This window comes from Lissotriton vulgaris, chromosome 7, assembly GCF_964263255.1.
Source record: "Lissotriton vulgaris chromosome 7, aLisVul1.2, whole genome shotgun sequence".
In the NCBI taxonomy this organism is placed as follows: domain Eukaryota; kingdom Metazoa; phylum Chordata; class Amphibia; order Caudata; family Salamandridae; genus Lissotriton; species Lissotriton vulgaris.
Window position 1 is genome coordinate 681,601,505 of NC_141695.1, and position 14,910 is coordinate 681,616,414.

General features: G+C 51.6%; 2 protein-coding genes across 3 annotated transcripts in view; both read left to right on the plus strand.

The window, feature by feature from the left end:
• The window catches only part of SUZ12 (SUZ12 polycomb repressive complex 2 subunit), a 910,103-nt gene that overhangs the window by 765,468 nt on the left and 129,725 nt on the right, over positions 1-14,910 (plus strand). The gene's annotated exons all lie outside the window — the stretch shown is intronic.
• Positions 1,473-6,392, plus strand: LOC147702238 (uncharacterized). Of its 2 annotated transcripts, none has more exons than XR_015297217.1 (2): positions 1,473-3,946; positions 3,986-6,392. XR_015297217.1 is itself a non-coding variant. In XM_086928767.1 (2 exons), exons 1-2 carry the CDS (start codon positions 3,760-3,762, stop codon positions 4,813-4,815), a joined length of 1,017 nt encoding a protein of 338 aa, XP_086784893.1. In that variant the 5' UTR covers positions 2,825-3,759; the 3' UTR covers positions 4,816-6,392. The 2 variants fall into 2 exon arrangements, 1 of the variants encoding a protein (XP_086784893.1); XM_086928767.1 differs by having other exon boundaries at positions 2,825-3,946.

A 14,910-nucleotide genomic window follows, 5' to 3' on the forward strand; every position in this document is an offset into this window, starting at 1 on the left:
GGTTAGCCGAACAGCCAGGTCTTCAGGGACTTACAGAACTCTGGAAAAGATGGGGAGGTTCGTAGATGAAAGGGTAGCTTGTTACATGTTTTTGTTGCTGGGTAGGACAAGAAGTGACCTCCTCTGCCACGTCGTATGTAGGGGGTGGGGGTTAGAGAAAGGGACAAAGAGTGGAGGTGTCTAGTTGGCTGATGTAAGTTCATGCAGTGTTTCAAGTTGGCTGATCCGCAGTTGTGTAGAGCCTTGTATGCATGAGTCGGGTGCTTGAGCTGACACCTTTCCGTACAGAGAGCCAGTGGAGTTCCCTTAGGTAAGGGGTGGGGTGGATTCATCTAGGGAGATCCAGGACGTTTATGGCTGCAGCATTCTCTATGGCCTGTAGTGTTCAGAGGTAAGCTGGTACCCCTGCATAGTGTTGCCATAGTCCAGTCAGCTATAGATGAGGGCCTGGGTGATGGCACGTCTTAAACGATGGGGTACCCATTTAAATATCTTCCGAAGCATTAAGAAGCAGGAAGAGACGACACCTGAGTTGACCCTATGTGCGGAGGCTCTGCGCCTCTGGACATGGCTATAACATCAAGGCATTACCTTGGTGGTTCAACACCTGGCAGGTTCTCTGAACGCCAGGGTGGACGAACTCAGCGACCCGTGCATGATGGATCACGAATGGCGTCTGAACTCTGACGTGGCGCAAGGTCTCTTTCTGCAGTGGGGAGAGCCTTGGTTAGATCTATTCGCCGCAGAAGAGAACACGCAATGTCATCAGTTCTGCGTATTGGAATTTCCAAGGCGGCACTCACTCAACAACACTTTTCATTGTGAGTGGAGTTGCGGTCTGTTGTACGCCTTTCCGCCTTTACCACTTCTGGCCAGAGTGCTGAAGAAGGTTCAGCGCGACCGGGCCCAAGTCATCCTTGTGGCTCCTGATTGGGCACGAAGATACTGGTATCCCGAGCTACTCAGCATGGCAATTGATCCCCGATCCGATCCAGCGTTGGGTCTGGATAGTCACCGAGAGGCTCCAGAGTTTTTGGAGGAAAGAAGAGAAAAAAGACCGCTTTCTACACAAAAAAGATTAGCGAAGACATAGAGAAACAAGATCACTGAGCCGGGACGACGAAGAAGGAGGAGAACTTAGACGTCCGATGGAGAATGCACACACAGGGGGCCCCCTGAGCGCTGGAATGGACAAAACACCCTTTAAATTCTGCCATAATTGCCACCACAAATACGCGCAGAAGGACCAGCACCCGGTTTGCAACCTCTGCCTACCGGTCGACCACGAGAGCAAGGATTGAAACGCCTCTTCCGTCTTCACCCAGAAGACTTTGAGGGTTAGCGAGAGGCAGAGCCAACTACAACATGCAAGGCAAAGGCCAACCTCGGTCGCTTCGGAACCTGGGCCTCTCCAGCGATGAAGAGGACAACATCACCGAGGGACCAGATGACTACACGGTCGTAGAGACCGATAAGAAAACATTCAAAAGAGGTAGGAGAAACGTCGACCCCTAAACCCTTGACAGACTCTCGAAAGCATTAGTCAGGCTCTCGAAAGTCCACGAAAGGAGCATTGGCGCCGAAAATCTGGACGGCCGCAGCTGCATCCAAGGACAAACAGCCCAGTGGATCCTTAGAAAAGGACTGCCAGACTGCAAACACAGGCGAAAAGCCAAGGTTGTCGAAGCACCTCCCTGAAAAGGACCGCTCGACTCCAAAGGAAAGGACCCCAAAGCTACTTCGTCGACGACTACGTAGAAGAGATTGACCTAAACACTGGACGCTGAACAGGCCGCCGAAATGGAAAGAACAAAGAGAAGGCTCGAGGCTGAAATGGATAACATCCTGCAAAGTAAAAGAGAGTTAGACGAAAAGATGAAAAGGTTCACGATTCCGTCGAAATTGAAGAAGAAGATGAGTTCGACGCCGAAGGGCCGCCGAAAACTCCCGAGCCCCAGGAACACCAAGAGGAAGAGGGCCTATACTACGACGAGGAAGACCAGCGGACGAGTTTCAGCTCTGCTTCCTCAATGGCACAGGACCTGGATTGGCAGGACCTCGACGCCGAAAGCCCAGAAGAGGCCATGGAATCGTACCCTTCGAGGCCTTTGCCGCCAGATGACATTGGGGTCTGCAATATGGTCGGCAAGAACGCGGCAACAGCTTATGGAGTCAAACTGGAGGGGAAAAAAAACAAAGGCCTGCTTCCTCTCAGAGGTCCTGCTCCCAACTCAAACAAGGAGTCAATTCCTCCCCATGCTTCAAAGTGTCCTGGACCAGGGGAGGGAGGCATTCAAAGACCCAGCGACCTGCAGGTCTGTCATTCCTAGGACAGAGAAGAAATACAAACACTCCTCTAAAGACCCCCCCTACATCCAGGAATCCGTCACAGCTGACTCCATTATTGCAGCAACAGCCAGAAAAAGGGCAAACGTTTCAACAACCTCAGGCCCACCACCAGACAAAGGAAGCAGCAGGATGGACCTCACTGGAAGGAAGATGGAGAGTAATGCCCCAGTACACTGGCACATTGCAAACTCTAATGCCCTACTGAACAGACACTCATACCAACACTGGGACGAGGTCGGACAGCTGCTCAAACATCTCCCTGAGCAATACCAACAAAGAGCGTCACACCTGGTGGAGGAGGGCAAGAATATAGCAAATTCATGCCTAAAATTATCCTTGGATGGGGCTGACACATCCAGCAGGCTCATGATGATCGGGGTCACAGAAAGAAGGCAGGCCTGGCTGAGCATCTCGGGCTTCAAGCCGGAAGTACAAAACATTCTGAGCACCCCCTTCAATGGGGAAACCCTGTTCGGGGCACCGATGGATTAGAAACTCACCCAGCTCAAAAAATAAAATGAGACTGCAAGGTCCATGGGGGCCTTGCAATTTAGAGGAATGAGAAGGGGTACCCCGGCACGGAGACCAAACGGAAGAGGGGGAAACCAGCCGGAAACGTCACATCAGACATTCCAGCAGACCTACCAGGGCGACAATCAAGCTCAGCAGGGCCAGCAAAAACAAACCTGGCAGTACCAGCCTCGAGTCAAGTCCTTTCACGGGAGGACGAATGGACGAGGGCAAACAAGAAGAGGTTGCCAGCAACCCACCTCAAAGTGACTCCGTCAAACCAAGCGTGCCCACCCACACGACACCTTTAAGGGTGGGGCACAACAAAGTCAACAAAAGAGGGTTACATGGACTAAGCATCAACGAACATGTAACACCAGTAGGAGGCAGGCCAGGAATGGAAGAAAATAATTATAAACAAATGGATACTCGACATCATACAGTTCGGATACTGCATAGAACTGGAAAAGAAGCCACCAAACAGAAAACCAAAAAGAAAGGCGCACTCAGCAAAAGAACTAGCGCTACTCCTAGAGGAAACACAAGAACTCCTCCAAAAGGAGGCCATCGAACCAGTACCATTCAGAGAAAGGAACAAGGGAGTGTACTCAAACTATTTCCTAGTACCAAAAGTGGGCGAAACGCTAAGACCCATTCTGAATTTAAGGTTTCTAAACCAATACATAAAGACACAAAAATTCAAAATGACGTCCCTTCTTGAGGTCATTCCTCAGATAAGGGACGGAGATTTAAAGTCCACCATAGACCTCAAAGATGCCTACCTACACATTCCCATGAACAGCAGCACAAACATCTACAAAGATTTGCTATCAACAAAGCACACTACCAGTTCACAGCCCTAGCCTTCGGACTAAAATCCACATCAAGGGTCTTCACCAAATGTCTCGCTGCTGTGGCAGCGCACCTACGGAGGGAAGGGATTCACGTATACCCTTACCTCGACGACTGGCTAATAAAAGCAAGTTCCCACAGGACATGCAAGGAACATGCACAGCGAGTCACAGAAACGCTGACAGACCTGGGATTCTCCATACCCTGGGGATAATACTCAATGGAACCAGAGCAAGTAAAGATCTTCCTAGGCGCACAGATCAACACCATACAGAGCAAGGTGTTCCCCAGAGACAAGAGAACACTTGCCCTGCTGAAGGAGAGACGCCACTACCAGAAGGGGCGAGCTCTGACAGTGAGGACAAGGAGCAAGAGCATGGGGATGATTGTGTCCTCCATACACCTGGCCCCCAATATACGGCTCCACATGAGACCATTCCAGGAATGGCTGCACCAACAATGGTCACAAGCCACAGGAAGTTGGGAAGATCTAGTGGTTGTAACGCACGCAGTTCAGTAGGAGATAACGTGGTGGAACAAGGAGAACAGAACAAAGGGGAAGCCTTTAACACCACCAACCCCAACGGTGACCATCACCACAAACGCATCCCAGATGGGATGGGGAGCACACATGAACAAGCTCATGGTGAGGGGTCTGTGGACTCCAGCAGATACGATCAGACACATCAACTACCTGGAACTAAAGACCGTGCCCCTCGCCCTGAAGGCCTTCCAGAAACAACTGTACAACCAGAGAGTGTTGATACAAACAGACAACACTACAACGATGTTCTACATCAACAAACAGGGAGGAACACATTCAGTCGCACTATCCAACCTAGCGCAGGAAATATGGAGATGGGCCATCCCACTCAAAATAGACCTACTCGCCATACACCTACCAGTAAAGGACAATGTGGAAGCAGACAGACTCAGCAGACAGACATCAGCATTCCACGAGTGGAAGCTCAATGCACAGGAAACGCAAAGGCTATTCAGGAGGTGGGGAACACCAACAATAGACCTATTTGCAACACACCAGAATGCGAAATGCTGACACTTCGCAACCAGAGGAACAATCCCAGGGAAATGCCCTATGGATAAGCTGGTCAAAAACATTTGCCTATGCTTTTCCCCCCCCGATACCACTGATACACAAGGTACTCAGCGAGTGCAGAACCAGCAACATGACACGATCCTGGTGGCACCACAGTGGGCGAGGCAGACCTGGTACTCACAAATAAAGGAAATGGCACAGGGACCACCCCACAAGTTCGGGAAAAGAAAAGACTTACTCTCCATGCAAAACGGAGAAGTACTACACCCAGAGCCAGAGAGCCTCAGCCAAGCTGCATGGCTCCTGAAGACATAGTTTGCACACCTAAGACTACCGGAGAGCACTCTGCGGGTGCTACGGGAGGCAAGGAGCCCTACCACATGAAGGTGCTATGTGGCAAAATAGAAAAGGTTCACACAATGGTGCAGCAAGGAAAAACTACACAAGAAAATGACATGGGAATCAACGGTGCTAAAATACCTAACACACCTGCTAAAGCCTAAACTAAGTTCATCCTTGCTAAGAGTACACCTAGCAGCGATAGTAGCCTACATAAGAGGAGAGACAGGAAAGAGCTTCTTTACATCACAAGTAGTTAAGAGATTCCTGGAAGGGGCAAAAAGGATCGCACCACCTAAGAGGAGGACGCCACCGGCATGGAACCTTAACTTAGTCCTAACGGAGCTTATGAAAGCGCCCTTTGAACAGATTCATAAGGCCTCACTACTAATGCTCACAATGAAGACAGCGTTTCTGGTGGCAATCACCTCGCTGCACAGGGTAAGCGAGCTACATGCTCTGACGCTACAAGAACCCTACATCCAAATAAACAATGACAGGGTGGTAATGAGAACGGACCCATACTTTATGCCAACGGTGGTGTCAAGGTTTCACATGCAAAAAATTCAGATACCGAGCTTCTTTCAGAAACCATCCACAAGCGCGGAGAGGGCACTGAACACTCTGGACGCATAAAGGGCAGTAATGCATTACATGGAAAGAACTAAGAAGCACAGGAAAACAAAGCAGTTCTTTGTGTCCTTTGCAACCAGTTTCCTGGGAAGACCAGTAACAAAGGACACCATTGCCAATGGATCGCACAAACTATACAATCCTGCCACAAGCAAGCAGAACAAGAGCTAACAGAGGGGGCACAAGCCCACTCTACCAGGGAAAAGGGAGCAACAATAGCCTTCCTGGCTAACACACCCATTCAAGACATATGCCTGGCGGCAACATGGGCAGTGCACACCTTTACTAAGCACTACTGCGTGGATATACAAATGAACAAGGAAGCACAAGTAGGACAGAAAGTTCTTCAACATATATTCAACAACCAACGCTCATCTTCTACCCAGCCGCCACAAACATAACAAACGGCTACAAAGTCTATCCACAGCATAGTGAATCCAGAAAGATTCACTCTGCAAACCGAATAGTTTTGCAGCTTGAAGATCTTTCTGGATTCACTAGCGAACCCACCCAACTCCGCCAGAAAGATGAGGCAGGAGAAGGTGGAAATACAAGAACAATATACAAACAGACACCTTAAGAGACAAGGTGGAAATTCCTTTACATAAGGAAGAACTTGAAAACATTCAAAAAGGATTAACGAACATGACACAAAAACAAGAAAAAAATAATCCGAACATGGCGCCCAAAGGTGGGTGCTTCCGCAGGAAGCATGCCGACGTCACTGGAAGTACACCAAAAGGTGGGACGTTGACGCCCACCTTGGCTTAAAAAAGGAGAAAAGACTACGATTCCAGACCCAATCACTAGACCGCGGAATAATGCACAGCATAGTGAATCCAGAAAGATCTTCAAGCTGCAAAACTACACCGACAGGTAAGAAACTATTCTTTACTACTTGTGTAACAATATATCTGTAAGAGACATTAGTTAGTGATCGATTCCTTACTGCCCCACCCATCCTCCACGTTCTGCGTCCTGATTTCTAGGGTTATGGTCATCCCTTACAGGGCCCTAGTTTCATGGCACCAGTGGTCAGTTTCTTGCATGGCTCTGCGTTCCTGGCGCGGAAAGTCCATGTACAGAACTGACGTCTGCGTGCATGGCTGGCACCTAAGTAGTCTCCTTGACAGTATATTGGGTCTTACGATGCCAGCGACGGACGCAGAGCCACACAACGCCACCTTCCGACGCGCAGGGGTACTGCTGACAAACTTTACGGATCCAGTTTGACGCCTGGGGATATTCTAAGGTAAGGAATCTATCACTAACTAATGTCTCTCACAGATATATCGTTACACAAGTAGTAACTTGTGCATCAGATCTAACTGTCTGTCTCGAAGGGGAAGTCGGGACCAATATGGTGCCTCGGTGCCCAGCCTAAATTAGCTCCACAAGCTTTTTATCTGATGTGCAGCAGTCCTTTTTGGACTTGCGCTTTGATGGCTCAAAACAATTTGGAGTGAATGTTGGCTTAGCCATGGAGACATTTCGAGAGAGCAAGGACACTGCCCTCCCTTTGGGCTTTGCTCAGCTATTTAGGCAGTTCCTTAAACAGCAGCGGCCCTTTTGAAGCTTTGGTCGGAGATATCAGCAGAGGCAGCATCAGTATTTGCTTCAGCAGCAACAACCCTTCCGATCCTTTTGATCTTTTTGAGGGTGAGGTTGTAGGGCAAGCAGAACAAAGTTCAAGCCGCCATCAGGGCTCAAAAAAAATCATCAAAATAATAAACGGTAATGTACTTAACCCGTGAACTGGTCTCCACGCTATTCACACAGTTCACTTTACAAAATCCTCTAACATCTGAAAGAAACAGGTTAGTATTAGATTCCTCACCTTAGAATATCCCCAGGCATCAGACTGGATCCGGAAACTTTTGCGTAGCAGTACCTCTGCGCGTCGGTAGGCGTCGTCTGCGGCTCCGTGTCCGTTGTCGGCGTCGTTTGTGCCGGGATGACGTTGCTGGAGTACTTAGACACCGCCCTCGCGCGCTGACGTCAGTTCTTCTTTTTTCCGCGCCAGCTAAGCGCAGATCCGGAAAAGTAGTACCCTTTTAGTCATTTTTTGACTAAAACTTTGATCTTTTTGATCTGTTTTTTGAGTCGATTGACTCAGACGGTGCCGGTAGGGATGCCCGGGTTCAAACCCTGCTCCAAGTGCAGCCGATTGATGTCTGTTACTGACCCCCATCGCCGGTGTCTTCAGTGTTTAGGCCTCGACCACGACGACCGAACCTGCTCCGACTGCCGGGCCCTGACGTCTTAAGGCTAGGGGGGAGCAGTCCCGCAAGCGACTTGAGCTCAGGCAGTCGGCCTGCGTCGTTCGAGGTCCCGGTCCCCACAGGACGTCGAGGGACCGGTCACGGGGTCGGAGCCCTCGTAGCTCTGAGAGTCCGCATCGGTCTTCGGGATCAAGATCCTCAGGTAAGAGACATGAGAGGTCTGAAAGGCGTCCTCGCTCTTCCAACTCACCCCGACGCTCGCGCAGCGCGGCCGAGGGTTCGGGTGTCACCACCCACGCAGCTCCGACGGAGTCGCGGGCATCGCAACCTGCCCCATACCTTCCTGTCCCTGGGCATGACGTGACGCCAGAGGAGATCGAGCGGTATCTTATGGCCATGAGGTCTCTCCCTCCTCTGCCGGGTTCCGTGGCGCCTTCGGGTCCAGCGGCCCCGTCTGGGGGGGGCTTAGCGGGTCGGGTGCTTCGGCTCCGACGACTTCGGTCCCGGCACCGCAGGCCCTCACTGGATCTGGATCGTCGCCGGTCGACCTCACCAGCGCCGGCCCCTAGGGTGTCGCCCCCGGCGACGCCGTCCCCGATCCTGTCGTTTGGAGACTTTTACTTCCACGAACCAGCCCCATCCTTTGAACCTGCATACCAGGAGATGGATGACGAGGGGGATTGGGAGGTGTCTGAGGACCCTCTGACACGGGAGTGTCAGTCTCAGCAGGACTGGACAGGTGAGCTTGGGACTTCCAGTGGACTGGACACCCTGCCAGACACTGGTTTTGTCTCCCCTCCCACCGTGGCTACGGAGGAGGGGGCTGCCTACAGTGTGGTGCTGACGCGGGCGGCCAAGGACTTGGGCCTGGAACTCCCTATCGCGGCCGTGAGGACTAACCTCCTCACTGAGGTCCTTAAACCGCAGTCAAGCTCGGCTGAGCCTCTGCTACTGTTTAATGAGGCCTAGTCAGACGATCTTTTGGGCACTTGGTCCAAGCCCGCTACAGGTCAGCCTGTAGATAGGAACGTGGCCAGACGCCACCGCCCGGCTCCGGACGACCCTTGCTTCCTGTCCACCCACCCCACCCCCGAGAGCCTGGTCATCCAGGCCTCCGCCTGATCGGTAATCAAAGAGGTATGAGCAAATACGACAAGAAAGTATTCTCCTCCCTGAGTTTGGGACTACGGTCAGTCAACACCATGTGCCTCATGGGCCGCTACACCCACTCTCTGTGGGACGCAGTCGCGGACGTGCTGCCACAATGTCCGGCGGAGGTCCAGACTAAACTCACCCAAGCCCTTGCGGAGGGTCGAGATGCTTCACGGTTTTCTATCCGGTGTGGGCTGGAAACCACCGACCACTGGGCAGAGCGATGGCAACGACGGTGGCGATTCGCGGCCACGCCTGGTTGAGGTCTGCCAACTTTTCGGCTGATGTCCAGAACACTCTTATGGACATGCCCTTCGATGACCGTCGCCTTTTTGGCGACAAGGCAGACCATGCGCTTGTGCACTTTAAGGACTCCAGGGCTACAGCCAAGTCCTTGGGCCTCTCGGCCCGCGCCAGCAAACGGGTGCCTTTCGCTCCTTTCGTGGCCAAGAAAGGGGCGCTCCCACACGTGCTGCCAGCCATGCACCGCATACTAACATCCAACGCAGTGGCCCATGTAACGCCAGTGGGGGGGCAGGGTTCGCCATCACCACTTCCACTGTCACTTCGGACAGGTGGGTGATGCAAATCGCCCGAAGGGGCTACTCCCTCCCCTGCGAAACGACCCCTCCAGCCATGCCACCACAATTCCACTGCATGTCGGGGGACCACTTGCAACTTCTGCAAGAGGAAGTTGTGGCCCTCTTGGCCAAGGGGGCCATCGAGCGCGTTCCTGGGCCGCAAGTAGGATGTGTTTGTTACTCCCACTACTTTCTGGTACCCAAGATGGGCAAAGGGGGCCTACGCCCTATCTTGGACCTACGGAACATCTACGCCTCCCTCCGGAAAGAGAAGTTCAAGATGCTGACACTGGCTCAGGTCTTAGCTGCCCTGGACCCAGGAGACTGTATGGTAGCGTTGGACTTGCAGGACGCTTATTTCCACATTCCCGTTCTGCCGGCGCTACCTGCGGTTCACGGTAGGCCACGAGCACTTTGTTTACCATGCTCCCCTTCGGCCTTACCAGCGCCTCACGGGTGTTCACGAAGGTGATGGCGGTGGTCGCAGCTCATCTGCGCAGGTTAGGGGTTTGTCTTCCCCTACCTCGACGACTGGTTGTTGAAGGCGGGCTTGCCCCAGGCAGTTGTCAGCCACCTCCACACAACGGCAGACCTCTTGCACCAGCTGGGGTTTTCCATCAATGTGCCGAAGTCACACCTGTGCCCCTCTCAGAAGCTCCTCTTCATCGGAGTGGTTCTCGACTCGGCGCAGTTTCGGGTTTATCCTCCCGAACAGCGGGTTCGGGATATTCAGGCTCTGATTCCAATCTTTCAGCCTTTTTCCCGGGTCTCGGTCAGGTTGACGCTGCAGCTTCTGGGGCTGATGGCCTCCTGCGTCCTTCTGGTGCATCACGGCCAGTGGCGGATGCGGGCTTTGCAGTGGGACCTGAAGTTTCAGTGTACCCAGCATCAGGGCAACCTGTCCGACCATATCCTGATCTCGGAGGGCACTGGGAGACAGCTGCAGTGGTGGCTCACGGACCGCGATTGGGTCAGCGGCAGGTCCCTCTCCTTACCCCAACCGGAGCACGTAGTTGTGACGGACGTGTCCCTCCTAGGTTGGGGAGGCCACATGGGAGAGGCGGAGATCAGAGGCCTCTGGTCTCCGGCGGAGTCCCGGCTCCATATCAACCTGGAGCTGAGGGCGATTAGTCTAGCACTGAAGGCATTCCTCCCCTCTGTCCGGGGGAGCGTAGTGCAGGTGTTCACGGACAACACAACCGCCATGTGGTACTGCAACAAACAGGGCGGGGTGGGGTCGTGGACCCTCTGCCAGGAGGCTCTGGAATGGCGTCTGAACTCGGATGTGGCGCAAGGCCTCTTTCTGCAGTGGGAAGAGCCTTGGTTAGATCTATTCGCCACCGAATAGAACGCGCAATGTCATCAGTTCTGCGCGTTGGAATTTTCGAGGCGGCACTCGCTCGGAGACGCTTTTCGTCGCGAGTGGAGTTGCGTTCTGTTGTATGCCTTTCCGCCTATACCACTTCTGCCCAGAGTGCTGAAGAAGATCAAGCGCGACCGGGCCCAAGTTATCCTTGTGGCTCCGTACTGGGCACGAAGGTACTGGTATCCCGAGCTACTCAGTATGTCTGTCGGTCCCCCAGTTCATCTGCCTCTACAGGAGGACCTTCTGTCGCAGCAGCAGGGGACGGTCCTCCACCCGAACCTGTCCAGTCTCCACCTACATGCTTGGAGATTGAGCAGCGACAGTTGAGGCCATTTGACTTGCCTCCTGAAGTCTGTACTGTGATTCTGGCAGCCAGGAGTCCCTACACTAAGTTGGTATACGCCTGCAGGTGGAACAGATGTGTGGCATGGTGCACAGCAAAGGCTGTGGATCCTCTCTGCCCCTCTTTCTGAGGTTCTTCTCATCCTTCTTTCTCTTGCCCAGCAGAGCTCTGCTCTGGGCACTCTCAAGGGCTACCTTTCTGCCCGTTCAGCCTTTTTAAGGCTACCTGATCAGCCATCTTTGTTCAAGTCCCCGATTGTAAATAGGTTTTTGAAGGGCATCACACACGTTTCCCCCCTGTTCCATTTGTGATGCCTCAGTGGGACTTGAACCTTGTTCTTACCTATCTGATGTGCGCTCCCTTTGAGCCACTTCATTACTGTCCTCTTCGCCTTCTTACTCTGAAGACTGCTTTCCTGGTTGCCATCCCCTCTGCCAGCAGAGTGAGTGAACTCCAGGCTCTTTCTTCCAAACCTCCTTTCCTTTCTGTCCATCCGGACAAGGTTGTGTTGCGGACAAGACCCTCTTTCCTGCCCAAGGTTGTCACAGCCTTCCACATCAGGCAGTCCATCACCTTGCCCACCTTCTTTCCGCCTCCGCATCCCTCAAAGAAGGAAGAGCGGCTCCACCCTCTGGCCCCAAACGTGTACTCTCATTTTATCTGGATCGCACACGCCAGTTCCGGGTGGATGACCATTTCTTTGTTGGTTACGTGGGCGCTAAGAAGGGACGGGCGGTACACAAGCTGACCATCTCTTGGTGGGTCGTGTTGTATATCAAGGCATGCTACTCTTTGGCTAAGAAGGAACCTCAGTTGGGCTGAGGGTCCATTCCACTCTGGCCACGGCGGCTACTACTGCCCTGGGTCGGGGAGTCCCCTTGCAGGACATTTGTCAGGCAGCTATGTGGGCCTCGCTGCACACGTTTACAAGACACTACTGCCTGGACAGTCTGGTCCAGAGGGATGGCTTCTTTGGCCGTTCCGTCCTCCAGGACTTTCTGGTGTGATTATTGGTTCGCAGACTCACCACCGGGGTTGGTATTGCTGGGGTATCTATTCTAATTTAAGGAATCTAATACTAACCTGTTTCTTTCAGATGAACAAGTTACTTACCTTTGGTAACAATATATCTGGAAGAAACAGTAGTTAGTATTAGTTTTCTTACCGCCCCACCCATCCTCCCCGTTCTGCGAACCAATATCTAGGGTTGCGGTCTTCCCCTTTCAGGGCCCTAGTTTCATGGCACCAGTGATGGTTTTTATCATGGGTCTGCGTTACTGGCGTGGAAAAGATGTGTATAAGAACTGAAGTCCGCACGCGAGGGCAGCATCTAAGTACTCGCGACGTCATCCTGGCGCAAACGAAGACGGACGCGGAGCCGCAGACGACGCCTACCGACGCGGAGGGGTACTGCTACGTAAAAGTTTCCGGATCCAGTCTGACGCCTGGGGATATTCTATGGTAAGAAATCTAATACTAACTACTGTTTCTTCCAGATATATCGTTACCGAAGGTAAGTAACTTGTTCTTTAGTCACAGAAACAAAAGTAAATGTAGGGAAGGAAAACTGACTTTTGGCCATAGCAAGTGGATTTTTCCAGTCCTGAATGTGCAACCCAAAATCAGTCCCCACCCCGCAGCTGAAGCAACACCACTTTAAATTGGCATGACTGCACACAATCACCCAGTAGGAAGTAGATCACCTTTTACATACCTGGATGGCATAGCATTGTCAGCCCAATGTGTGCCCCAGATAGTGGCACACAGATATTCCCTACCTTTCCCAGCCTATCCTTCAGATGTCACTCACACTGCAACACCTCCTGTAGGACCACTTGTCTATACTCCATGGAGAAGTTCAGGCTCTCTTGGCTAATGTAGCAATAGAGTGGGTGTCAGCATCAGAAGAGAGGAGGACTCTTTGTTACTCTCACTTCTGTTTACAGGACAAGATAAAGATGCTTTCCCAACTTCTGACTACTGTGGATCCAGGAAACTGGATGGTTGCGCTGGACTTACAGGTCACATGCTTTCACATTCCCATCCTACAGTTGTTACCTTCAGTTTCAGGTGGGCAACAGAACTTTCAATATTCTATGCTCCCCTTTGTCCTTACCCGTGCACCTAAGGTGTTCACCAAGCTGGTGGTTGCAGCCCATTTGTGGAGATTGGGAATACTAGTTTTTGCATACCTTGACAACTGGCTACTACAGGCAAGTTTGCCTCAAACAGAAATATGGCACCTCCAAACAATGGTCATTCTTGTTGACATCTTTTGGCTTTGTCAATGTGCTGAAGTCACTCCTGACTCCTTCACAATGGGTCCCTTTCATTGGAACCATCCTGGATGCAATGCTCTTCCAAGCCAATCCTGCCTTAGTGAGTTCAGGCAATTCAAGCTACGATCCTGATGTTTAAACTCTTGACCTAGATCTCAGTGAGAGCAGTTCTGAGCTTCTGAGTCTCTTGGCCTCATTGTGGACCATGTCATTTAGCACATGCGGTCTGTGCAGTGGGATCTGAAGTATCAGTGGGCTCATCACCAAGGCAGTCCGTCAGGATCCATCAAGGTGAAAGGGAAAGATCTGCATTAGTGGCTGCTCAACCACAATTGGACTGGTGGCAGACCCCTCTCCCGACCCAGAGCTAACCGGCATGATGGATGCATCGTTGTTGGGTTGATGAGATAATCTATGGGAGGTGGTGATCAAAGGACTATGGTTTCCAGTGGAGGCTCGTCTCTACATCATCTTGTTGGAGTTGCGAGCGATTCGCATTGCACTGAATGTGTTTCTCCTGACCTGCAAGGGTAACAGGTGCAAATTCACACAGACAACACCACTGCCATGCGGTATTGCAATAAACGGGATGGTGTGGGTCCTCTGCCCGGATGCCTTGTGGCTGAAAGTGGCTGAACACTCAGGCCATCTCCCTTTTTACTCAGGACTTGTCAGGATATTTAAACGCCTGAGCGGAAAAACTCAGCCGCCATTACCTACCACATCATGAATGGCAGGTGCCCAAGTTAAAGGCCCTCTGCCCTACTACCACTCTATCAGCCCCTGCCTTATCCTCAGCAGCCAGGGGAAAAAAGGTCTGCACCACCTGCAAGTTGTTGGTGTATGTTTATAGGTGGGCCTGATATTTCACTTGAGTGAAAGGAGAGGGGGAGCATAATTTGATTTAGTGTTTCCCTGTTCATGTGGTGTTTTCTATTCAGGGAAAAATATTTTGAATCCTTCCTACCTCACACTGAGATACCTGCCACACTTAATAATATTCTATCTAATGTAACTAGAAAAGAAAAGCATAGTGTTTCAAGCTCATGATGATTCTTCTACTGGTACATAAACTTGGTAACATCAGCATGTAGCATAGTTAATAGTTTTCATATGGCAATAAATGATGAGTGGGCAGACATATCCCATAGTTATAGGGAGAGAGAACATGTTTGTTAATACATGATTATATACTCCAGTATGCCTAATCATCTGTACTTGAGCATC